The following is a 26,615-nucleotide window of genomic DNA, read 5'->3' on the forward strand; positions in this document are numbered from 1 at the left end:
AAAGCATTGTGGGATCACGTTCCAAAAGCAGTACGACTTTTTGGGAAAAAAAAACGGAAAAACACAAAATACAGGGGAGTTATATTTTAATCATATTGGTATTTCAGGGGGAGGGTTGGAGTTAGCGCCTCCGAATTTGTGCCCAGGCCTGAATATCAGCATCGGTCTGATTGTTGGTCCTTCATTTTGGAATAAGTGCTGAAAAGAACGTCATTATCATTAAAAAAAATTCTTGTTTTATTCGTAAGGGGTCAGGTAATGTCCTAAATGGCTCCTGTAGCTACCTGGCAGTGTATCCCTTGTAAGTTTTTTGAGGCTGTCGGTTTGAAATCCGATATGCAAACATCTACTTAACAGATCCTACTTGTTATAAACTCAAAAGATAAAGCTCTGTGATTATCAGTTTGATCCAGCTCCCTACATAATATTAAAAAGTAACAACCAGTAAATACCATTGCCTCCCTTAGAGCAAAAGTATATTAAGTGTATAAATTATTATTATATTATAAATTAATATTATTTAATGCCTCGAATTTTTCTTTAACCTTGGAGTTTTTTTAAAGTAAATCCTGGGATATTAAGGGTCTTTGGATTTTTTTCAAATTCCCAGCGATAGCCCTGCTGCCAATTGACTTCCTAATTAAGATTTAAACTCTTTAATAAAAAATTTAATTAGTCTAATAATATAAGACTAGCTAAAGAACCTGTTAGACGACGGACACGCACACAAAACGTTCTCTCCTGTGATCATTGGAAACCAACTAACTTTCATGTATCAGAGTGAATATTCTGATTCACTGTGATATATCAGAGTGATATATCACTATATATCAGATGATATATTGATATATCAGATGATATATTGATATATCAGATGTGGTATATCTGATATATCAGATGATATATTGATATATCAGATGTGATATATCTTATATATCAGAGTGAATATTCTGTATTAGTGGTGTATCAGTGTATGTGTGTATATCTGGAAAAAATACTCGCTTCAAGTACAATAACTAAAAGAGGTGTGATAACTTTTGTTTTGAAAATAATAGAGACAAAGTACATAGTCATCAGGGATTGGGTCACTTTGTTAAACAATCTATTTTTTGTGTTTCACAAAAAAAGACACTATTTAGTAACAAATTAATTAATTTTTTGTAACAAAGAACTATTATCCCCCCCCCCGCTCTTGCTAAAATTCTGGGATAGAAAAAAAAAACAATATAAAAAATTTATAATTTGAAAGTTGTGGTAGAATTTGACATGATGGACTTGTTGCTATCTTGGAAAGTAATTGATTTAGTTGAATAAGACTTTCAGGAATGTAGACATAGTCTACATTATGTTCTAAGAAGTTCTTTTGAAGCATCTACCTCCACCTCCTCCCCCTTCAAAGGGTTCTGACCTTTGATGTTGTTTTGTGCTTTGAAAGTGAAACTTTAAGAAAAAGATGTTTAGTCACACAAGAGCTTTGTATATTCACACAATTAATTTGTGTGACTAATTTATATTGTGTGTTATTGTTATTTATATTGTGTGTTATTTAATTTAAATTATATTGTGTGACTAATTTGTAATTAGTCACACAAGAGCCCCAGTACTTTGTAAAATCCCGATTAATAAGGTTTTAAGAATTTGGAAAAAATGCGTCGTAAATATGAAAAATAGTCCCAATAGGCTTTAAAGCCGTGCTTAAATTATTGAAGTGGTATTTCGAAGCACAGCAACATTACTCTTTCTTTTATGCTTTTCTCTATTAGCTCTTCTCTGTTGTTCTTTTCCGTTGTTGTTGATATGAACAAATTCGCTTATTACTTTTCCTATTTTTGATGGTTACATACAAAAGTGCTTCTTCTGTGTTAGTGGTGTATTAGGTGTATCAGTGAATATCTGAAAAAAAAAACTCGCTTCATCTATGATAAATAAAAGATATATGAAAAGAGTATGTTAAGTTTTGTTTTGAAAATAATAGGGACAAAGTCCATAGGTCACTTTGTTAAACCATTTTTTTGTTCATATAAAAACAGTATTTAGGAATCAAATTACTTTTTTGTAACAAAGAACTATTCCTCTCCCCTTTTCTCTCATAAAGCCCCTTTCTACTCAACTCCTCTTTTCTACTCAAATCATTGTAGTTGTGTTTCAAAGCCTAGAGTCACAGAAAAAAATTCGAACCAAAATTAAGTAATTTTTTTTCCAGAGTTAAGACATATTTAAGACCTATCTTCCTTATAATCTTATAAGCCTTAGAAATAAGGAAGAGGTTGAGACAGGATCTTGAAAATACCTTCCAAGGATATAATTTGGGATACAATTTTTATATATTTTTTTTCACGATTTTAGAGATGGTAAAAGTACATCGCCTAGAATAAGCACGACAAAAGTCTTTTAAAAAGCTACTGCTTCCTTTTTCGCATATCCTCTCTGAATTTTTAGGTCTCTCAAATTATTTTCAGTCATGTTATAATTATAATATAAAAATATCAAATTAATCATTAAAAATTTCAATAAAAAAAGTTTCAAATAAAAGTTTCAAAGCTTAGGTTTCACTTGTTCGCCGCCTGTAAGTCCAACCAAATTCAGTCTCAAATTTCGCATACAAATCCAGTGGAATTGTCCGTCACGCGACAACCCAAATTCAATCCAATCTTTCATCCCTTAATTCTATGACTATCTACCTTAGATCTGCCCTAGGAATGACCCATGGATGGATGATAGATAGACTTATCTATTAACAAATGAAATTATATCATTTTTATACAATCCTAAAAAGGGCTTATCCCAGATTTGCGTCTCAATTACTCAAACTATCTGTCTTGGCTTTTTCTACAATTAGCCATGTCTTGATGCCTACTGAAAATACTTCATTTTAATTCAAAATCAATGGACTCGGACTATTTGAAACAAACCAATAAGTTTCAAATAAAAAAAAACTAAAATCGTAAACTTCAAAATATTATGATAATGAAACAACAAATTTATATTCACGAAATGCAGTTGAATGCTCGTCCGGAGTTAGTTCCCATGCAAATTGGCGCATGAAGAACGACCTCCACGTGCCTCTGGATACCTGGCTAGCCACCAGAGAACCAAATGCATCTAGGGACGGTTGGGTTGGCAGCCCTCCTCCCGAAACTTCTATTGCTACGAATGGAACCAGAAATTCAGCCTCGGTTATATCATCTCAAACCCCGTATCGACCTCGGACCGCCCAAGGAAAATCCCTTCTGAAAATCGTTGACCAAGGTGGCACCAATGTGGCCACCTGGAACGTCCTGACGCTGAACCACCCTGGTTCGAATCTTCTTTTAGCAAAAGAACTAAAAAATTATAAAGTCACAAGAGCTGGAGTCGGCAAAACACACTTCCCTTGACCTGGTAAAGAGGACATAAGTGAAGGACACTCAGTACTTTGGTCTGGCGGTAGCCAAAGATGAGGAGGCGTTGGCCTAGTAATGAACAGTGCTTCAAGTAGGGCCCTCCTGTCATTCAAACCAGTATCGCCTAGACTCCTGACCGCAAGACTGGATGGGAAGCACGGCAAAATAACTGTCATTACGTGCTATGCCCCCACAAACGACGCTGATGAAGAAGACAAAGACGATTTCTATAACCTGCTTAGTTCTGAACTATCTTCTGTACCTCCCCATGACTACCTCCTCCTCCTAGGAGACTTGAATGCAAGTATTTCAAACGAATCAGGCCTGTGGGATCTCGCTGTTGGAACTGTTACAGTGGATAGCCTAAACGATAATGGAGAGAGGTTGCTGAATTGTTGTCTGGCCCACAATCTAACGATTGCGAACACATGGTTCCAGAGACCAAATATAGCCAAGTACACCTGGTATAGCAATGATGGATCAACAAAGAAGATGCTCGACTACATCATCGTACGTCGACGATGGCTGTTGTCTGTCCAGAATTGCCGCACCTACCATGGCGCCGAGCTCGGGAACACCGACCACCGGCTGGTTGCAGCCAAAATTAAGCTCCACCTCAAAGCTATGAAGAACAGCCAGTCTTCTCGGAAAATTGATGCCGGTCGCATCCAACAGGACCCCGCTCTGGCTGAGCGGTACCATGTGGAGATATCCAACAGATTTGACGTCCTTGGCCAATGCGATGATAGTGAATTTGCATGGAAGTCCTTCAAAGAGAACACTCTTGCGGCAGCAACTGACGTTGTTGGAATGAGGCAACGGAAGAAAAAGGACTGGATCAGTAATCACTCCCTTGCCATCATAGAGCTCAGGCGAGAAGCACGTCTTGGCGGGGACATGACTACATACAGACTGCTAAACAAAGAGCGCAATTCCATGTTGCATAAAGACCGCAAGGCTTTTATTGACAGCAAGGCATCCGAACTGCAAGAGGCCGCCAAGAAAAAGGACAGTGGAGCCACCTACAAGATTCTTCGTGAGCTGTCAGGTCAGCACACTCAAACTACGCCATACCTTCGAAGCGCTAGCGGTGAGAATATATACGACCAATCACAATGCCTCCGCCAGTGGGAGGACCACTTTGAGAAGCTGCTCAACTCAGATCCACCAGACAAGACGGACCATGAGCTAGCAGCTGCTGCGGCTACTACCATACCTGCTCCTGATGGTCCTGAATTTACAGCGGAGAAGATAAAAGCTGCCACCCACAAGCTAAAGAATAACAAAGCGCCAGGAATATGTGGCCTAACATCGGAATTCCTTAAAAATGGGGGTCCAGCCATGATCCTCTGGCTACAAATGCTGTTTAACCTTGTGTGGCACTCTGAAAAAATCCCCTCAGACTGGAAGAAGGGCCTACTTGTGCCAATCTACAAGAGGAAGGGGAGCAAAGCAGAATGTATAAATTATCGTGGCATAACTTTACTCTCAGGTCCTAGAAAGCTCTTCGCTATGCTGCGTCTCAAACGGGCAACAAGAGACCCCCATGCCCTGCGTCACCCCCAGCAAGCTGGCTTCATGCCAGGCAGGTCCACCACCGAGCAAATCCATACGATTAGACAAATAGTAGAGAAAACTCGTGATTATAAGAGGAAGGCGTACATTGCCTTTGTCAATTTTCGATCTACCTTCGACACTGTCGATAGGGAGTCACTAGGGCTAATGCTCCATTCTGCTGGCGTACCCACGAAAATAGTCCGTCTCCTCAAAGAACTGTATAATAACACTGAAAGTGCGGTGATTGTAAATGGACGGCCTTCTGGATATTTCAAAATTAAAAATGGTGTCCGACAAGGATGTGCCGCTGCACCTGAGCTCTTTAACTGTGTAATAGACCACATCCTGAAGAAAACACAGAAGGTGCAGCCGTTTGGCATAGGCTTTGCTGGAAGAGTTCTTTCAGACGTCGACTTTGCCGACGACGTGGCGCTAATATGCGAAAACATTAGTGACCTCAAAACTACACTGGAAACACTGGCCTCTGCCACTGAGAAATTTGGTCTGAAAATATATTGGTCGAAGACCAAGATAATGCCCGTTGAGAAAACGCCGTCCAACCCCCTGTCATCTGTGGAAATTTGTGGCCAGACTGTAGAGGTAGTCAAGCAGTTTACCTACCTTGGTTCAATTGTCTGCTCAAACGGACGCCTAGATGCCAAAATATCAGCAAGAGCGGCAAAAGCAAACTCTGTCTTCGGTCGCTTTCTAAAAACAGTCTTCCATAAACCCCAGATCAGCCGTCTCACCAAAGCACGAATATACTCTGCTTCGGTTGCCAGCATTATGCTCTATTCTGCTGAGACTTGGTCGCTGACTCAGACACAGACGCTGAAGGTAGATGCCATCCAGACGAAACACCTCCGAAAAATAGAACGCTCCCGATGGCCCGACAGGGTACGAAATTCAGAAATCCTCAGGTCCTTCAAACTCCCACCCCTGTCCGAGCAGCTTGAGTCTCGGTCGCTGCGTTGGTATGGTCATCTGCTCCGTCTGCCTGCTCAAACACCCGCCCGGCTCATCTTCGATTTCGACCCAGCTGCAAACGGCTGGAGGCGTCCTAGGGGAAGACCACGCACCAGATGGGCGGACGTCATCCGTGATCGGCTCGCCTCCAGAAACATCAACCCGGCTGAAGTGACAACCCTCTCCCTGAACCGACCACTCTGGAGAAGACTGATGGCGCTGACGACTGGTTCCCTCTACGCTGGCGACGCTGCCGAGCAAGAGCTTTAAGTAAGTAAGTAAGTAAGTAAATGCAGTTGAATATATGGCTGAACACATAAAATTGACATTCATGGTTTTAATTATGTAATTATGTTGTAATTATGTAAAATTATGTAATTATGTAAAATTATGTAATTATATAAAAATTCGACAAATCCTTTGATAAAGCACGTACTGCGAATTTATTTCGAATGGTGGAATAATATTTAGGAACAGGGCTAAAAAAAAAACTGTAAAAGTCGAATTATTTGGAAAATATAAGAAATTATTAGATCTGTATTCACCTATGTAAAAGAAGACACCATCCTCCTTCCAAATAGTCATCATCTGGTCCCTGCCTCCTCAAGACTTACATTTGTGTTCAAATATGTCAAGAAGACACCCCCTCCTTTGAAAAAGATCCTGTTATCCCTGCCTCCTCTAGACTTGGATCTTTATTCTCCTATTTATAAGAAAATAACCTCTCCTTCTGAAAAATAATACTTATTATTGTGTTCCATTTTTTAGAAGAGAAAACTGAAGCAAGAAATATTGTTCGCCGATTTGTTGGAAGTGTTGTCCGTGTTTTTGTCATCTATAGCATTGAATTGGCCCCCGTTGCTGGAAAGAAAAAAGGGAGTTCTTCTGGTATTTCTCAACCATTGATGAAATGTAGACGTGTTTTCCAATCACTGGCTGCCCTGAGCATTGAGTCTTTGTGTGAGGCAGTCGATTCTTTAATAGCTCCCGTGAGAATGGGCGTGGTCAGACCAACTTTACCCTTTCCATTGACCAATTCGAATGCTGAAGCAATACAGGTAAGTCTCTTTTTTTTTTATAGTGGGCATTTATGATTATAATATGCTACCACAAAGAAATACAGAGTTCGCCTGTAAAAAATCTTGTAACTCAAATTTTGTGTCCTTTAACTGGGTTAAAATTTAAACAGAAGACCAATTAGGCGTTAAAAGGGTGGGGCCATTGAGATGGCTTTCTGGGATACGCTAAGGATTAATATGATTGGCTGATGCGCCACTGAGGGAAATCAATCAGATGTTTTAACAACGGAATTATAGTGGTCATCTTTCTTTATCTCTTTATCGCTTCGAAGAGGATTATTACTTTTATTATTATCATTATTGGTTTAAAAATGCTGTTTATGGTTATCTCCTAAACTCGGTCGACCAGAGGTATCTGGGATAGAGATGTCTGTAATATTTAAGATTTCTTATAATTCAAAAGACAATCTCTGCTCTTTTTACTAATAATTGTTGACAGCTCAATTTTGTTTTTGCTCTGTAAAGCTTAATCTGTTTTTGGTTCATTACCTTCAAATGTTATCAAGATTGATTTTCGATGTCATGTCTCTCTGTTCCTAGAATTTCTTTTCAAAGTACGGATCGAGCACCAGAATATTCTGTCTCCATTTTTTGGTCAAGAAGAGTTAGTTCGAGTCTCTGGTTCTAGATTTGCAAATGTGTCTTAAGAGGGAAAAATACTTTGAAATAAAAAGTATTGGACAGAAGAGAAGCTCATCTGGAAAAAAGATCTAAGGGTTTTTTTCTCTCCTGTGAAATTATAAAAAATTAGATTCGCTTTTTTTGATACCCAAGACAAATTTGTACAACTCAACTATCACTAGTCGGTTGATGCAAAAAGAAAAACATAAACAAAAAAGAAACATGAAAAATTCCTAATTGAATTTCGCATTATATAAAATTTATATACAAAATTCCCCTATTTTGTAGAAGTACTTTTAGTGTTGATTAAAAGATTATTTTCATGTTGTTGCCTGCACAGGAGAGGTGGTCATTTAAAAAAATAAAACTTGTCATAATTGAGAATAATGATTTTAAAATACATTTTTAATATATATTTTAGTACGTGTTTGTTGTAAAAGTAAGCGGTGCTGTCCTTTTGCTATGAAATGTAATACAAACGTTAAATTTCATTTTTTTTTTATTATGCTATTTGTATAGATTTAAATAATCTTTCTTTTCTTTCTTGTTTGTTAGCCATTTTGTGCGAGGCATCTAACCTAATGAGAACAATTTTAGATTTTTGGCTTTTTTTTGAAAATTTCACCTTTTTTGGTTTGAGAAATTCAGGCTTTTTAGACTGATTCAATGTGCGTTAATTCCAATTGTTCTAAAATAGCTAATTTTCTTTTATTATCTGTCTTTATAATTTTCTAGGGGACTGAAGAATTATTTTCTATCGACCCTCTCTACAGAACTGGGCAGGGAGATGAAATTCCCTCGGACTCTGAATTGCCACCTTCGCAGTCAAGAGGAGGAGCACCGTCGGACGTACAAAGCCTACATCAAGATTTACATGAAGACCTTGAACCCATGGAAGTGGAAGATCATGAAACAAGTGACAGAGAAGATGGAGGGGATAGAGGTGATGACGAGGACGGAAATCCTGATCGTCAAAGAGGAAATGATTCTGATATGGATTTAGATTTGTTGGCCGCCGAGACGGAAAGTGAAAGCGAGGATGGGGACAATCAAAGTACTCATACTCAAGACAATGTGTCTATTCAAAGGAGCGTTCAGACTGGAGCAACTGCTGGATCGGATGCTGGGACTGGTAAGTTTCTTACTATTGAATATAAAACGGTTATTGCTTAATGTATTTAAATATAGTAAGATTGAGGAGAGAAATGGTCTTGTTTGGCTAAATGCCGCAGTTACTGCGTTTTGGCAGTAGGTTGAAGAAAGTCAAAAGCATGGGTAGGTAGGATACGGGATTTCATTTTTAACATATTTCTGGCGTGTCATTGGACTGGCGAATCCATTGTTATTGCAGGTTTAGATGTAAGTCGAGTGTTTGACTCTGGTCTTCATAGCCGTCTGCTGTGGATTTCATATAATGGGAGTCTTGGCAAGTCGATAGTCCTTGTTTCCCGTAGTTTGTAGTGAAAACTTAAGGTGAAGACTAAGATTGGTCCTCTGAGTGGGATGAAAATATCCTCTACTGCTATCCAGGTCCAAAGAGGGATCTCTCAAAGAGCTGTCTTTTCACCGTCTTTTTAGAATACTTCTTTTACTACTAATAACAGCTCACTGCAGCACCAAGCCGCCTGAGGCGAACATAGCTAAGCACGCTCCTCCTCTATCCCAATTTATTCAATCCCCCTCTTTACCCCTCCCAGGAAGTTCTCATTACCCTTAAATCTTTCTGGGAACACGTCTAGCAAATCCTTCTCCGTCTTTTGGAGCAGCCACGTTTTAGAACCATACTTGGCTAGTCAACATTTTAACTTCCAATATGCTAGTCTTGGTTTGCACACTTACCTTCCCATTCTTCCAGACTTTTTTCAACTGTAAAAAAAAAAAAAAAAAAAAAAAAAAAAAAAAAAAAAAAAAAAACACCTTGGGCCTTGACTATTCTACTTTTAACATCTTCACTACACACACCCTCTTTACTAATAATACGACGTAGGTAGGCGAAGCTGTCCACTTGATTGATCTTCTTTCTAGCTGTCCTTTTTAGAAATTATTTAAAAAAAAAGCTTTTTCCACAACATAAGTTTTTAAAAAAAAAAGTAAAGAACTTCATTAAACCAAAAATGAAAAAAAAAGAATCAAATAATCTACCAAGCATATAACTACCACAAATCAGTATCACTAAATAAATGAAACCCAAAACAAACAGAATTGAAAATAAATAACAAAGTCAAACTCAAAACGAGCAGAAATTAATATGAGTAGGTTTCTAAACCCCTATGCTTTCTAAAAGCAGAATATGATTTGTATTTCACTGTAAAAAATTCAAATGAATTTACTGAAAATTTTGTGCATTGTCAGTTTAATATACATATGCTGATATTTATTCCTTAAAATTTTGATCAATTTTTCATTTCTTAAAGTTATAAAAGGGAAAACAATTAAAAGAATTTTTTTGTAAATTACAAATTATATTCTGGCTTTTAGGAAGCATAGGGGTTTAGAAACCTACTCCTATTAATTTCTGCTCGTTTTGAGTTTGACTGCTATTCATTTTAATTTCTGTTTAAGGGGGGGGGGGGGTAAAAACCCCCCCCCCCCCCTGTGTGAGGGGGTTAATTGCCCTCCAATCACTTTTGACTATTAAAAAGGGCACTAGCCCTTTCGATTTCCAATCATATGAGCCCTTTTTGTAGGTTCTACGACAACGCTTTCTATAAAAATCCTTACATGCCCCCAGGGCATAACTTACAACCCTTGCCCTGAGGGCTCTGATACCGTTATCATCATCAAAGACCTAATTTCCAGAACTTTCAACTACGTTGAATAAAATGGCTATCTCAAAATTGATTGGATGTGTTTGAGGAAATGGTGGGCATGAGAGGTTGGTTAGCTGCCCTCCAATCACTTTCAACTATTAAAAAGGGCACTAGCCCTTTCAAGTTCCAATCAAATGAGCCTTTTTAGAAGTTTCTATGACAACGCTTTCTATGAAAACCTTATATGCCCCCGGGGCATAACTTACAATCCTTGCCCTGAGGGTTGTGGGGGGAGTGTCCTCCTCAAAGAAATTGTTTATGGATCTTTCAACTACGTTGAACGAAATGGCTATCTCCAAATTTTGATTGGATGTGTTTGGGGAAATGGTGGGCATGAGAAGGGGGTTAGTTGCCCTCCAGCCATTTTCTACTATTAAAAAGGGCACTAGCACTTTCAATTTACAATCAAATGAGCCCTTTTTGAAGTTTCTACGACAGGCCATAAATTACAACCCTTGCCCTGAGGGCTCTGAGATCGTTATCATACTCAAAGACCTAATTTCTAGAACTTTCAAATGCGTTGAACAAAATTGCTTTCTCAAAATTTTGATTGTATGTGTTTGGGGAAATGGTGGAGATGAGAGGGGGGTTAGTGGTCTAAAAGATAAAAAAAAGCACCATGGTCTAAAAGATAAAAAAAAAAATACATTGTGTCAACATCGTTCTTTACTTAGGTAGCGCTATTGCGCTGCCTTTGAAACAATTTAATTTAAGTCTATTGCTTGGCTAAACTTATTTCGATAAATAAAAGTTCAAATAGGGATAAAATCCTTTTAATAGACAGTGATGAATTTCACAAAAATACTAGATATTTCGGTCACATATGCAGTGACCGTATTAATAGTAATACTAAACTAAAATAATTAAAAACAATAATTTATAAACAAAATAAAATAAACTACATATTGTTTAATAATCTTATTATTTCCAAAGCAAAAACGGAAGCGAGTCTCTTTGACCTTCTTGGATCTGGTTCGTTAGCATTGAATGAATTTGCACTTGGACTGAGGTTAATCGCATTGGGTGAATTGAACTTAACTGAATAAAGTTAACCGAATTAAGTGGTTTTGTTTACCATTTTGAAAAGAATTTTGTGACGTTGAAAAGTTCGTATGAGAAAATTGGCCTCTATTTCAATGAGACTATAACTCAGTGTCTTGTTTTCAATCGTAATGGAAATGATCCATCACCGGAAGTAAGACTCAGTGATAATATGGTAAAACCTTCATCAGTATAGCATATCTAGTGTAGTATATATACAGTATAGTATATATCTAGTATAGAATATATGATTGGTAGTAGGTCTGTCTACTAATTGTGACGTTAAGTCTATACCTACTTTTTAACTAGATGACTTTGCTAGCAAAGCCTAAAAAGCTTACAGTATGCTTGCATACTCGAAAGCTTCATCCAGTCGAGGAGTTCGGGCTTATCTGTTTTTGGCAATGATTACATTTTTCTATTTGCTACTGAGTACATTACTTTTTTCTTTATAATAATTTGTGTTTAACTGTATTTTATTTACTTAAGATCTACATTACCTGAAAAGGATAACTTACGATTTTCTATTTTGACCAGACTGGTCTCATGATATCACAATCTAGTCTCTGTCATATCAAAGTTGCACCTAAGATTATTTTGTTTTTAGTAATCACAAATTGAGCTAACGTTTTTTGTAAAAGTAATCACAAAAAAAACTGTCCAGTTTTTTGTAAAAGTAAGTAACGTTTTTTGTAAAAGTAAATCACAAATTGAGTAATCACAAAGTAATCACAAACAAATTTGTTTGTCCTCTTACAAACAAACATAACATATATTTTCTTTTCGTGTGTTTTATCAAATTTGTTATGCTCTTCTTCTTTTTGGGCTCTTTATTTTACGGCTTCTCTGATATTTTAGGCGTTGCCTCCCTAGCATTATTCAGTGAAGATGATAGTGGGGAATCTAGCGCAGTAGAAACGGAAGTTTCGGATAACGGAGATAGTGATGATAATAATGACGAAGATACCTCTATGGTGGAGGAACAGCTTGAAAGAAGAGTACCTACAACGTCATCTAACCTGAGAAGCTCTTTAGCGCCGTCTATTCAATGGGCTGTTAGACCTAATGGTCAAGAGGCTGGCACAAGTGCTGGAGCACCACCTACTGGTTCAGTGCCTACTAGCGGTGCTAGATCAGGTATTAATCATTGTGATTTAATTTCAAATGAAAAGGGTATGAGAAACTGATACGAGAATAAAATCAAATAATCTAAAATGAACTCAATTGAGCTTAAAACTACAAATTTAGGCTTGAAAAAACATGGGCATAAAACTAAAAAAAAATACAAGGTCCACTGACGTTACCGGCAACGTTACCGAGTAGAGCTAAGTAAAAATTCTAAGCGAAGTTTAACCCTGACTTGTTAAAACTTTGATATCAATAAAGTTATTCAATTGATTAAATTAAAAGTATGTTTGGATCCAAACTGAACTTTTCTGAAATTAAGTAGATTCTTATTGAATATTTAATTTATTGAGTATAAAATAGCTTTGACTTATTCAATGTAAATAATTTTTTATTGAATATAGAACAGTTTAGGCTAAGTTAGCATGCAGAACATTGGCTGACTGAGCATTGACTTGAGCTGATGATTGAACTGATTGAACAACAACGTTCCTATTGTGGCAGGTGGCTTTAGTCAGTTGCTGTACTCGAATTTGTCATATAAATAGATAGACAGAATATGTGTTCGTATATGTTTAGTCTAAGCATGTGAAATATACCGTGCAATCTAAATGTTATTAGCTCAAGAATATTTAAATGCATAGCAGTCGTTTTATAAAAATAATTTGCATTTAAGAAAATACCGCTATCTGCTTAACCAAGACACTACTGTCCCTGGATTCACCTGGCAACATTGCCCCATTTTAAATGTATCACTTGTTTTATTTCAAACTATCAGTGTTCTCCAAACTGTTTTGTTTGGGTATGGTTTGACCCATTAGAAAAACAATAAAATTCCGTGTAGTGCACCAAGAAAACACTGCATGTGATTCCAGGGTTTGAGGATCTTTGAGATCAGTGATCTCTAAACGATTATGTTAGGGCCCGGTTCGACCAATGAAATAAATTCATAGATCCAATTTTGTGTTTTGTTCCGAGAAAATTTTCCATCTGAATACAGGACTCGGTTTTTGTGTATATGCGTGTACATAGATCCCAACGTGTTTTAACAGACCAAACATCCATAGTGATGCATGTTCTATCGTGTTTCAGTAATACTGTTTGTGAGATCTTAAGAGAGAATTACTCCTATTCCCTCGTGAGTACAACCATGAAAAAAGCCAACCACAACCTCAACCCCAATCTCAACCTCCTTCCGTAAAAACATTCTAAGAAAGCTTAAAGAGCAATAAAACCTTCCATCTGAATGCAGAGTTTGTTTTTCCTGCGTTTATGTTTGCGTGTGTCTGTGTAGGCTTATTTTTGGGGGGGTTTTGATTAACACAAAAAGTGTGTTTCGTATGGACTAGGCTTTGGACTTGATAGATTTTGAAGATTTTGGACTGGAAAAGTTGCTTTAAGATAAAACGATATATTTTATTAAAAATTAAACTTTCGTGCAGTCGAAAAGGGTAATAAGAAGGAATAAGTTTGACACTTATTTAAATATTTATTATATATTATTACAATTTTGTAATATTTATATAATATCACTATAATATTATTATATTGGTTATAATTATTAAAGAAAGCTGGCTTCTTGGGGGGATTATTAATAACTATTCTTTGTATTTTGATTATCTTTCTTTGTGAAAAAAAAAATAAAAAAATAAAAATAGAATAAAATCACGAAAAAGAAAAATGCGTACACATCAGTGCTGCCCATGCAAAAAGTGATTTTCCTTGTTTTCAAGGTGGTAGGGTGTAATTTTCCTATATGGGATTTTCAACAATGGCAATTCCAACAGTGCGGTTTTCATTTCGATCCGACACCATTTTTGAGGGTTTTCAGGCTATCCTCATAAATTAGTTTTTGAATTAAACTTTTACCATTAAGATTAAAAAAAGAAGTTTCCATTCTTGAATCAGTTTCAAATGATATTTTTTATCACTTGACAGTTTCTTTTTTCAAAAAGTGTTTAAAATTTTTGGTTACTATGGGCTGAATTTCGTTCTTTACTAGGTTAAAAAGCAAATGCAGCAACCATGATATGTAAGGACTTTCTTTTAAAATAAATGGGCCTTGTATTGCCTAAGAACTAATTAATAAGTGATGCTAATTAAAAGACTACTTTCATAATTATTACAGTAATTACAATTGTTGCAGAAGACAAACTTCAGAAAATGACTTTTAGTAACACTAAAAATATTCAATAGATAAAAATTTAATCCTTAAGTTTTCCTTTCAGGGACAAGTAGTGGCTTAATCTATATGGATCCGCTGAGTGTTCGCAGGCCCGTGCCGCCACCTAGTGGATCTGTCCAGGATCCCACTATATCAACAACAGCTGTTTGCCTGTCAAGAGCTTTTGGTCTAGTTATCCGTCAGATAGCTGATATCCTCGCTGGTTTGCCATATTATCGTTTGCCAGATTATCCCTCGTTGGAATCATCAGCCTGTGGTGTAAGAAGCCTTGAACTGACTCTCCAGGAAATGATCGACTTACAGGTTAGATCGGCCATCGTATTTTTCATTAAAAAAAAGGAGTTCTGAATTACTTGCATCTATTGGGTTTCTCAATCTATTGGAGAGTTATTTAGATTCGGGTATACTTTCTACTTTTCACTTTCTACGGTTTCACTCCTAGAAAAGTGTCAAAAAGTGAACAATTTTTCGCTATTAATTGTAGGAGCTAGATGAGAGCAAGGGTAATGGGAAATTGAGGAAGTGTGGTCATCCTTTTTTTTGGTGGGGGGGATAACAATTGGGGTTAGTTTGAGGAGCCAAATTACAGAAAGAGGTTGGACTGGATCTGAGGGTAAGAGAATAGCGAGAGGCTCCCCGGGATCCAACAACCTTGACAGGGATCACTGGGGGAATGCTGATAATCAGTTAAAAAGGTGTTACGCGATGAGTCACGATGGAAACAGAAATTTAGTTCTGTCGGAAAATTCTGTGTGTGAAAGACGATGCCTTGCCTTTTTTATTTAGAATGGTAGTCGATACTCATCCCCTCCCTTCAAGTATCCGAGTTATATTATATTTGTCCAATATTTTCTGTATTAGCTGCTAGCTTTGACCCGTTTGCGCTCCCTCCCTTTCCTTCCCAAACATATAATATATAGACAGATATATAGACTATATAGTCTGTATATATAGGTTATATATATAGACTATAATATAGACAGAGAGTACGAATGAGGCATCGGTGTTTTAAGATACGGGATTTTACTATTGAAGGTTAATTTCTACCCAGAACTATGATATTACTTAGACTTTCTTGGAAAGGCAGCTAATCTTTTTTTAAACTAGGAACATTGACCTTTCTTTGACAAATTTCAATTAATTCTAAACTTACTTTCAACCTAAAAAACCATGTGCACCGAATTTCGAAAATGAAGTTCTGTAGATGGATTGCACTGAATTTCAACTAATGGTGGTACAATTATCGTCTTTGGTGTTACAATTAACTCCTGGATGCTGAAAACCCTAGCTACGCCTCTAGTTGTTAGTGGCCAACTGGATTTTCTATATAGAGTGTCATAGTAGCAGTGATCATTCATATTCCTGTGCATATTGTTTATTTACTATTATACAGTTTTAGTCGTATTCCAGTTCAATGTTAGTGCTACGCTGACCCTGAACGAATATACTTTTTCCCCCCAATAATTATTACAAAAATAAATTGCTTTAAGTATAAAATATATGTATTTGACAAAGAAGAATTTAAATAGTTTTCATTACTGAAATTGAAATCTTAATAACTAAAATTAAAGATTAATATTTAAAATTTGCAAGTTTGCTGACGAAAAAAATATACACGTTTGACACCAGGCTTCTTTTTTTTCCAGAGGCTACTTGCGAATCGCTTAAAAGACACTTGGGACTGGCTTGTAGCTGTAATGGATTCTACAGAAGCGCAGTTAAGATTTGGCACCGCCTTAAGCAATGCAGCAGGCCTTACAGGAGCTTCTCAGCTAAGGGCGCAAAGGGCTCGATTCCAGAGCGTTCCCTCAGCAATACCAACCCTTGGAGCACCGGCTCGGGATACATTAGCAGATCCGTTTTCAGTGCGGCGTGACTTCCTCTCTTATTGTCTGTCTCTCATGAGATCCCAGTCTTCAGAGCATGCAGATGCGCTGCCAGTTTTGGATGTGTCATCTCTAAAGCATATTGCGTATGTATTTGATGCCCTGATTTATTATATGAGATCTGGGGTTGATGTTCAGAGCGAGGGAGCAAACGAGCCAGGATGTGAAGAACTTTATGTGGATTCTTGGGTTGAGCAGGTAATTTAACATTTTAACAATAATTGAAACATCAACGTTTTTTATTCTTAAGTATTCGATGCTGTGGTTTATTTTTTGATAAATAGGGTTGATGTTAAAGAGTGATGTTTTCAATGTAAAAGAAGAGTTGGATAGGAAATATTTCATATCAGTAATAGGTAATAGCTCAAATACAAAATTACAGAATTGAATAGGTCTATACAGCCATACTATTCAATTAACTTATCAATTACTCGCTCCAAAAAAATTACTGAAAATATTATCTATTTAATGGAAAACTTATGGCATAAAAAGACAGGACATACAAAAAAAGGGAATGCAGAAACAAAATAATGAGAGTGAACAACAAGAGAAAATAAACTAAAAATAGAATGTACCATAGGAGAAGTGGGCCTAACTCGCGACCAGCTACTTTTTTGTTATATTTTTCAATAATTCATGAGATGGGATAGTGTCGGGTCTGCAATTTTCTGTTCTTCAACTACTGAAGTATAAAACCCGGCCAGGGTTGTAAACGTAGTAAACAGGAACGTTTTTTGTTGTTGTTGTTGAAAAGCTAGCATTTGTTCTTTTTTTCTTAACGAATCGCCATCTCTATGTTAATTATTGATGTATCTAATTAATAAAATAACCCTATTTTGTTCTTTAAAGCAATAATTCTAATCAATAAATAAATCTGTTTGATAAATTTTTGATTTCATTTGATGGCAGACATTTTTAATATTACCATTTGAAGTGTCGATTGGTATACTGGCAACTTTGGATGAACACAAGGTCCTTCGTTGAAAATCTTATCGTTATTGGGGCTGATGCAATTGATCTTAAATTGTCGGCTGGCCGAATAACCGATACATTTCTCACTTAAGTTGTAATAATAATGAAATCTAAATCTCGAATGTTGTTTAGAGTTCTAGTAAAGTTCATATTGTTGTAATCATGGCCACGCTAGATATGTAACCAGCTTAGCAAAAAATGTCAGGACCTCCTCAGAATCAGTTGTTCAAGCTTTGTCCAATAGTACAAGCCAAGAGAATAGTCAAAATGGAGCTAAAAAGTGTCACTATAAGAAATACCCCGTATTTTTGATGAAATCTAAGAAGAACTTAACATATTGCAGATTTACATATTTTGAACCAGTTTTATAAACTATGCCACTATGCCACATGCCATCCCTTTTAAATTACCACAGCAAGACTCCATAAAAATAAATTTCGGTCTTAGTACTATCAATGAGAAAAAGAGTGATTACTTCACTATAGCTCTATGGTAAAAACTGGGCTTTAGTTTTTGTTGGTTTATATTTGTGACGCAGCCAAACATATTTTTTTTGTTTCTGGAGAGACAAACAATCCTGCCTTTCAAAGATCTGATTGGTTTTTTGAACCGTCTGTGGTCAACTTTTGTGCCAATAAAGATCTTCCTGGGCTACTATTCTACTTCTAATGTAATTAAGAACGCCGACCACTTTTCCTTGCCAAGACCAAAATTAAACAAGTTTGTCACTGTTCCTTTTTATTCCTTTCGTGCTTAATTTTTTTTAGGCGTTTAACACGGGTAGCCTATTTATAAAATATACACTTAGACACATATTTCCTCAACCTACATCTCCCCCTCCTCCCATCTAGGTCAGTGTTGTTAATTGCCACTACAAATTTGTAATTTTTCACTTCTTCTTTTTTCTTCTTTTCTTTTTTTGTATTCTTGTGTATATTCATGCCTTTGACTTTTATCTGTTTTACCTTTTGCCTTTGACCTTTATCTATTTATTTATTAGGACGAAAATGAGAACGCCGATTTAGATGATGAAGTCAGTCACGCTTTTGAAAGCGAGCGGGAAGATGACAACCGTGGTAAGAAACACGCTTTCTTCCGTCGATCTGAGTCAACACTCTGCTTAGGCTGTTCAGCACAAGACCCCATAAAAACCCCAATGATAGAGGCTCTCCCATTAGCTGAGCAGCCGCAGCTTCTCCATCCTGGTTGCCGGCGAGAAGAATTGTTTGGAACACCGGTGCAGTCAGTGGCCACTGCCTGGATTGACCCAGGTGGCTCTCGTTTGGATGCAGCACCTGTTAAACTGGGACTTTCTCGGTTTGAAGCCGAGAAGGCAGATGATGGTTTTGGTGGAACACCCACGAGACCTCCCCCTCCTTATCCAGGTTAGTGCTCTCAATTGCCACTGTAAATTTGCAGTTTTTCAATTTATTTTATTCGTTTTAATAGAGAGTAAATAGTTAATGGTGGTTTTAGTACTAAGTCCCAGAAGCTAATTAACGTAAAGTAGGCCATCGTATAATACCTACAGTTAAAATTAGAGCTGGGTGTAGGAGAAAGGAGTAGTGTTGACAAAGGCGTCGATGGAACGGAACATAGTGGTAACTCCTTGTTTATTTCTTTATTTTGATACGTTTTATGTAATTTTCAAGTTTAGATTAAAAATATAAATGAAGTATATCGCAGGCATATACGCACACTTTTTTTTCTGGGGGAGCGGGGCCAATAAAAACAAAACAGTAATTTGAGAAAAAGTGCCCCGATATCTGGGGAAGCTTATAATTTCTGGACCGGGTGGCTGCGGCCCCCTTTCTGCGTATGTCTTTGGTATGTAACCACAGTCATTTCAATTCCAAGTAAGGGTCAAACTGAGTTTTTTTTTCTCGTCAATGTTATGATCTGCTTATATTTTGGTAGTAATGGGAGGTGGGGGAGGGCAAAAGCTGATTTTAGTCCTGGATGCTGAAAACCATAGCTACGCCTCTAGTTGTTAGTGGCCAATTTTTGCTGGTTAACAAAATCTTTCCATGAACTAAAAAAAAAAAAAAAAAAAAAAAAAAAAAAAAAAAAATACGTGTTTTGGCCATTTGACAATGACAATGTAGTTCGTGTTGTCTTTCTGTTAATTTTCTGTGGTATTCAGAAGATATATTTTGGATATTATTTGTATTGATTGAAATGATAATATAATATGATAATATGATAATATTTGTATGATTGAAATGATAATATACTTTTTAAAATAATTGAATTGTTGATTTAAGTTTTTATAACAACATAATATAGCATGATAAGGAACTGCGATAAACCAAAATGAGGAGAATTATCAGTAAGTGAAATGCGAGTAAAATAGAAAATTAATGATTCTAAGTCGTCATATTAATAGACCTAATATTTCAAGTATTGACAACTGATGGGATAGTATATCTCAAACTTAATAATTAATTGGAACAATTTGCTCAAATGTGCTGTAATCTTGCTAGAAAGTATTTTAGTCGGTAAAAAGAAAACAGAACTACCAGAAAGGATTTAAACAGAACTAATTTTAAAAAAGGAAATAATTTGATTAAATTTGATTTGTTTGACTACACAATTGGCTAAATATTTTCTTCTGAAAAATGTTGAATTTCTTTTCGAGAAAAACCTAAAAATCCAGACCTCCTCTCCAACACTTCCCCCTCTCCTCAAGCATCGGCTCTTGTGGGACCTCAAAGGTCAAAGATATAAACAGGACACAATTTTGACGTTTTTTTTCAGTTGCTATTGCTATGTTTTATTAAACTGCATTTTTTTAAATGGAAAAGTCAATAATTTATAGTCTAAGAAACTCCCCAACTGTTTAGGTTCAAGTGGTGAGAGTGAAAGGAGAAAAGAGGAAGAAAGCAGTCATCCTCCTTCTGATAGACAATCAACACCTCTTGTGACTGACGAGGTTGCAGGAAACTCTGCTCTGACTGTTTCTCCTGCGCGGGCGCCAATCATCGTGTCCCCAAAAAGGATGACTAACACACCTCCTGCCTCAGCTGAGAGACCACCGGTTAAGAGTGTTATTGTCCGGGCCGGGTCAGCGCAGCCTTCTAGTGATTCTCCCAGAGTTGTGAACGTTGGCTCTGTTAATGAATCTCAACAAGGTCGGTATTGACGCGAAAGAGTTTTGGAAAAGGGCTATTTGTGGAATGCTTTTAACATGTAAATAGTTAGGATTGTATAAAAAGAAAAGTATTGCAGAAAGTAGAAGAAGAAAAATGAATTATGGACGTAATTCGCTAGTTTTAACTTCAGTGCGTCTGGGGAATTTAACTTATGTTATTCTTTTGCACTTCGACTATCGTGAACTGATTTCTAGAAAAAGAAAGAATTTTAATACGACAATGACTCGTTACGGGGCTCCGAGTTTATCGAAAAAATTCACTGACACTCTGGGGCGCCAAATCTCAAAAATGAAGGGGGTGTGCAAATATTTTTCTTTGTTAAAAACAAAAAGATGTGAAAAAATATGCTTAAAAATCTATGGAAATTGATACAAATCTGGGGGAAAATGGCGGATTTCCTTTTCTATTTTTTAAATAAAGATACGAAAAGGCATTTCAAAATATAGGGGGGGGGGGGGCTGCGATTGCCCCCTCCTTTGTCACCCTCAAATGACCCCACTGCTTAAATTGCGTTTCAAGCATTTTCTAGCACACCTAATTTGATGGAAACCAGGGTAGGGGACTGGTTTGAAAAACCAATCCTTTTTGGGCCTTTAACTGGAACGCTGTTGCTTTAAAGTAGAACGTAAGCAGATTAAATAATGTTTATTTTTATTAATATAAATGTTAACACAAATAATGTTCTTAGCAACTAGACTTGAAATCCTTGGTCCGTGAGGAGGGAGTTCGAGTCCTGGTGTTGCTGGTTATTTGGTTTGGAACAAGGGTCAGTGGCGTGAGTGTAAGCTCAGCCAAAGTTATCCCAGCTCTGAATGGGAACCTGGAGAAATCTGGGGAAAGTAAACAGGAAGAATGTGTGAAAGCACAGGATGGCTGGCCCCCAATTCCCCATTGTACTTCCTTGTTGAAGGGCCATGAAACGGAGATCAGCAACGCCGGAAGGGACTGTAAAATCAATGCCGTTTTTTATGTAATATAAAATACAAAATATTACACTACACTTTTTGACGCATGTACATTTTTCTTCTTCATTTTGGCTACCAATTATGTCGTATGCTTTTTTTTGTATTTTGCTTCTTTGGTGTTACTCCCGCAGATTTACAGCATGAGCTTTAATATTACTATCCGCTTTGTTTCAAATTTTGTTTATTGTTTCTCTCTTTTAGTGATTGTTGACTATTTGGTTCCTTTCTTTTGGCTTTCATGTTTTGCAGTTTATTATTTACTAATTAATATAAACGTTAATTGCCTTACTCTTTAACTTCTACCCCTATTTTGATCGAAATTGGAACCAAGTCTCTAACATGTCGGCCGGTAAACCTAGTTTGAAACAAATTTGTAAAACGAAAATATTTTCAATTCGGAAATAAAACTTCCACCTTCGTGACCTAACTGCCCTGACCTGAGATCTGGATATATTTAATGTATTTTTTTCAGCGGTTTTGTATAAAAACGAGTAAAAATTATGGCGAAGTCGAGTGCGTATCCAGGATTTTTGTTCGGGGGGGGGGGGCGAGGAGGGGTTTTTCGTTTGAGGGGCTATACAAACGAAAGCTAAAAAATCCATAAAAGATTTGCTTATAGTCGTTTTTGTTACGTTTTTACGAGTCGGACAAACATTTTTGGGGGAGGGGGCTTTTCAAGCCCAGTACCCCCCCCCCCCCGGATACAGTCTGAACAAAATAGGTTGTTTTTGAACCATAGGAGGAGGAGCAATATCACTTCAATTGGGTGACGAGACGGTGTGGAATTGTGATTTTGCCAAATGTGTACTGAAGAGTGTAATAGATGCTACCTTGTCTTCTTCTGTAGAAGACAAGGGTTGTCTTCAGCAGAAACATGAAATGAGTATTGTCAAGAGTACAATTTTTTTTGTAATTTAAAAGTTTTTGTTTTAATCAACAATAATAATTATAGTATTCAGTATTTATACTTAGCGTCTCATTCATCTATCTTAGTCGCAATGCACTGTTTAGTCATCTCTATTCGGGATTTTATTAAAGAGATGATTTTGCCCCTAACCAGAGGTTGAGTCATTATCTGTCGTAAGGAGGAGTGAGGAGTCCGTATGAAGTGAGATAAAGTATTTTAGCTACAGTTTAATCCTGATAGAATTTCCCTGCAAAATATATATTGATGTATGTTCGATATATATTGTGTAATTTAAAATTGTATTTAAAGAAAAAGATAAAATTGAATTAAAAAAAAAAATTCCCTTTCAAAAAATATCGTTTTCGCTTACTTGCTAAATTACCAAGAAAAAAAAGGAGCAATCAACCAGAGACGTATTTTAGCAAACTTGCATTATTATAATATATATATATATATATATGTATATATATATATATATATATATATATATATATATATATATATATATATATATATATATATATATATATATATATATATATATATATATATATATATATATATATATATATATATATATATATATATATATATTCCTCTTCTCAAAGATATAACCCTAGGTAGAACTATCAAAATGCCAAATTTGATGTATTTTTGGATTTATTTTCAGGATTTTTGCGGAGGGGGGGGGGTGAGAGACTTTAACGCCTTAATGACAGTGCCTTGTGGAATATTGAGCAACAGTCCCCTCCCAGATGCAGGTGGCGATGATTATTCAAAAACACCTCCAATAAATCTCGAGGCTAGGGGTCTCATGTATTTGTTGTAATACAACGTGTTGAGGGAGCGATCATGGCCATTCCTTGGGGGAGATGGGGCAATAGAGATCCTAAACAATGTACTACTACTACTAGCAGCTCACTGCAGCACCAAGCCGCCTGAGACCAACAAACTACGCACGCTCCTCCTCCATTCCAATTTATTCAAATCTTCCCTGTTTAAACCCTCCCAGGAAGTTCCGATTTCCTTTAAATCTTTCTTTATGACATCCTCCCCCCCCCCCCAGACGAGAACGACCTGTTTTCCGTTTAGCCCTAGACGGTGGGGCGAAACGGGCAATCTTCGGCAATCTGTCATCCTTGATCCGCAGAACGTGTCCTAGCCATCTCAACCTTTCTTTCATTATAGCCCTAGAAAGCGGAATTGAATCACATATTTCGTGCAGCCTTCTGTTTGAAATACGGTCAGCCAGCAGGAAACCCAGAACAATCCATAGGCAATTTCTCTGGAAAACATCTAGCGAATGTTCATCTGCTTTTCGGAACGCCCATGCTTCAGAGCTATATTTTACCACTGTCATCACTGTAACTGCCCAGCTGCCAAGTGATGCTGCCCAGCTGATCAATCTTTTCGTTACCCAATGTCATCTTTTCCTAGCCTCAGTGACTTAGTCTTCTTAGCATTCATTTTCAAACCTATTCTAGCACCCTGAACTCGCAAAACCTCTAAAAGTTCATTCATTTTGCTTACACTTTCATCTAGGATGCTTAAATCATCATTATAATCTAAGTCCAGGAGAGTTTTTCCTCCCCATTTGATTCCATGGTCTCCATTTGCCTTTCCTGTTTCATTGATAAATCTTAGAAAGAGCATACAGACCTTTCCTTTGCCAAATCGATTAATCCCATAAAGCGAACAGCATAGTAAAAGTGGCAAAAATCATTTATCAGTAGTTCTATTCGAAATAGTCATTGAGAAAAGAAATATATTGCATCCCATAATCAGTCAAATTGACTATTACTCAATGGCCATTTTTTCTTCTTTGCCCTTTTGGGATATTAATTTTTCTAGTTTTCGACTATGTTTTCATAGTTGAATGTCTTTCAGGTATTTCTTGTGTTTATTGTGAATGTGTTTCTTCTAAAATCCATATTTTCTTTTAGGAGAAACATCTAGTGGAAGATTGAGCAACAGTCTCCTCCCAGATGTAGGTACTGATGATCATTCAAGTACCCCTCCAATAAACCCGGAGGTCAGTGCTCATGTAACTGTTGAGACAACACGTCAAAAACCTAAGCCAGTATGGGCCTTTGATTTTGGCAAAAGTATTCCAAGTGACATGCTTCTTGGGCGATGGAGACTGACTTTGGATCTCTTTGGTAGAGTGTTTGTTAAGGATGTCGGAGCAGAGTCGGGATCTGTTATTGCAGAGCTTGGAGGGTTCCATGTCAAAGAGGCGCGATTTAGAAGGGACATGGAGAAGATCAGGAATTCTCAGCAGAAGGATATACAACTCCTGAAGGTACTATTTATTGCTAGTGGATGAACAGGGTTAACACTAGTAACCCTTATTTTATTATTGTTTTCTAGATAAATTATTGCATTGAATAAGACTTTATTTTGCTCCATTTCTATGGTTTGGCTTGCTTTGGGGGTTGGGCCTTTTCTTATTGCAAATCCTGAGCAAATCCTTTTTTTTGGTTGTTTTTCCCTGGAAAAGTACGACATCTTCCGTAGGAATTCAAGAGAGGGTATGTTCCTCCCAAACTGTTCTATTAAACTCTCTTACGTCCTCCCCCCTCTTTCTTACTCACTCCTCTCTCCACATATCTGCATCCTTCTTTCTCCCTCTCTCCTTTGCAAAACGAGAAAACTTAGAACAACAACGAAAGCGAATTGATTCAAGAGCCAGTGAAAAAAAAAAAGAAGAATGGCAATATTTTGACCGATATTTCCGCTCAGCCGTCCTCAGTGCAAATAAGAAGAATAAAAAGTAGGAAAAAGTCCTTGCGACAATATAAAAAGCAAACGTTATAGAAGTCAATCCTATTTAAAAAACACACAAAATAAAAGTGACTTTCCGAAGTATTGATGAAAAAGTAACATATTTTTCGAAGTCCGATGACAGAGTTAAATTTCAAATTATGAATTTATTTTGTCTAAAGCTTCCTGGAATGCTAACCTTTGATCAGCTTTAGTAATGTCGGGATTTTCATCAAGTTGTAAATACGAAACATAGTTAATAAGTCTCTCCTCTCTCTCTCTCTCTCTCTCTCTCTCTCTCTCTCTCTCTCTCTCTCTCTCTCTCTCTCTCTCTCTCTCTCTCTCTCTCTCTCCCTCTTGTAGATACGTTGTTGTAGATACGAAATGTAATTAATAAGTCTCTCTCTCTCTCTCTCTCTCCTCTCTCTCTCTCCCTCTCTCTCAAGTTGTAGATACGAAATATAGTTAATAAGTCTCTCCCCCCCTCTCTCTCTCTCTCTCTCTCTCTCCTCTCTCTCTTTCTTAACATTTTATATTCTTATGTTCGTCTTCATTTTCAGTTGGAAAGAGACAGGAATTCTTTGCTGTCTCAAACATTTAAGGAATTGAACACACAATATAACAACAATTATCGCCGATCAACGCCCTCTCAACCTCCATTGGCTGCATCACGAGTAAAAGTAACATTTAAAGATGAACCCGGTGAAGGCTCTGGAGTTGCCAGAAGTTTTTATACAACTATCTGTGAAGCTTTACTCTCGCATGAGCCCCTTCCTTCATTGGAGTCTGCACAGGTTCGTTTCCTCTTTTACTGAAATTATCTTATTTGTGCCAAGGAATACAGCACAATTTTTGTCTCCTCTGAAGTTATGAAAAAGTGAGACGTGTCATTTTGTTTCCGACATAAATGTATCAGAGCAATTATTGGTATCTAAACCAGGTACCGGGTTTGACCCCCCCCCCCCCTCTCCCAAAAAAATTTTTAGACTTGTAAAAACGTAACCAAAATCCACAAACACATTTGTTATACGTTTTTTTTATAACCCCTCCTCAAATACATTTTTATTTCTTAAACTGTCTAATATGTCTTTCAGTTTAAAAAGCAGATGAATGCCATTATTTTTCAGCTATCTATACAGACAATGAGTTAACAAAAAAACTTACATATCATATCACAAAAAAAGTAAATATCTTGGGAAAAAA

General features: G+C 36.8%; 1 protein-coding gene across 2 annotated transcripts in view; it reads left to right on the forward strand.

Annotated features, from left to right (window-relative positions):
* hyd (E3 ubiquitin-protein ligase hyd) overlaps nt 1-26,615 on the forward strand; it is an 83,786-nt gene that overhangs the window by 47,545 nt on the left and 9,626 nt on the right. For both annotated transcript variants that reach the window (XM_089089924.1, XM_089089925.1), the window contains exons 12-20: nt 6,675-6,964; nt 8,342-8,738; nt 12,316-12,594; nt 14,811-15,070; nt 16,414-16,851; nt 18,626-19,010; nt 20,469-20,756; nt 24,593-24,951; nt 25,973-26,206. In XM_089089924.1, the coding sequence (XP_088946050.1) occupies nt 6,675-6,964; nt 8,342-8,738; nt 12,316-12,594; nt 14,811-15,070; nt 16,414-16,851; nt 18,626-19,010; nt 20,469-20,756; nt 24,593-24,951; nt 25,973-26,206 (2,930 nt within the window). The remainder of the gene's footprint in view (nt 1-6,674; nt 6,965-8,341; nt 8,739-12,315; nt 12,595-14,810; nt 15,071-16,413; nt 16,852-18,625; nt 19,011-20,468; nt 20,757-24,592; nt 24,952-25,972; nt 26,207-26,615) is intronic.

Source organism: Artemia sp. Qi Xiang Cuo, chromosome 5 (assembly GCF_049724085.1).
Source record: "Artemia sp. Qi Xiang Cuo chromosome 5, ASM4972408v1, whole genome shotgun sequence".
NCBI classification, from domain to species: domain Eukaryota; kingdom Metazoa; phylum Arthropoda; class Branchiopoda; order Anostraca; family Artemiidae; genus Artemia; species Artemia sp. Qi Xiang Cuo.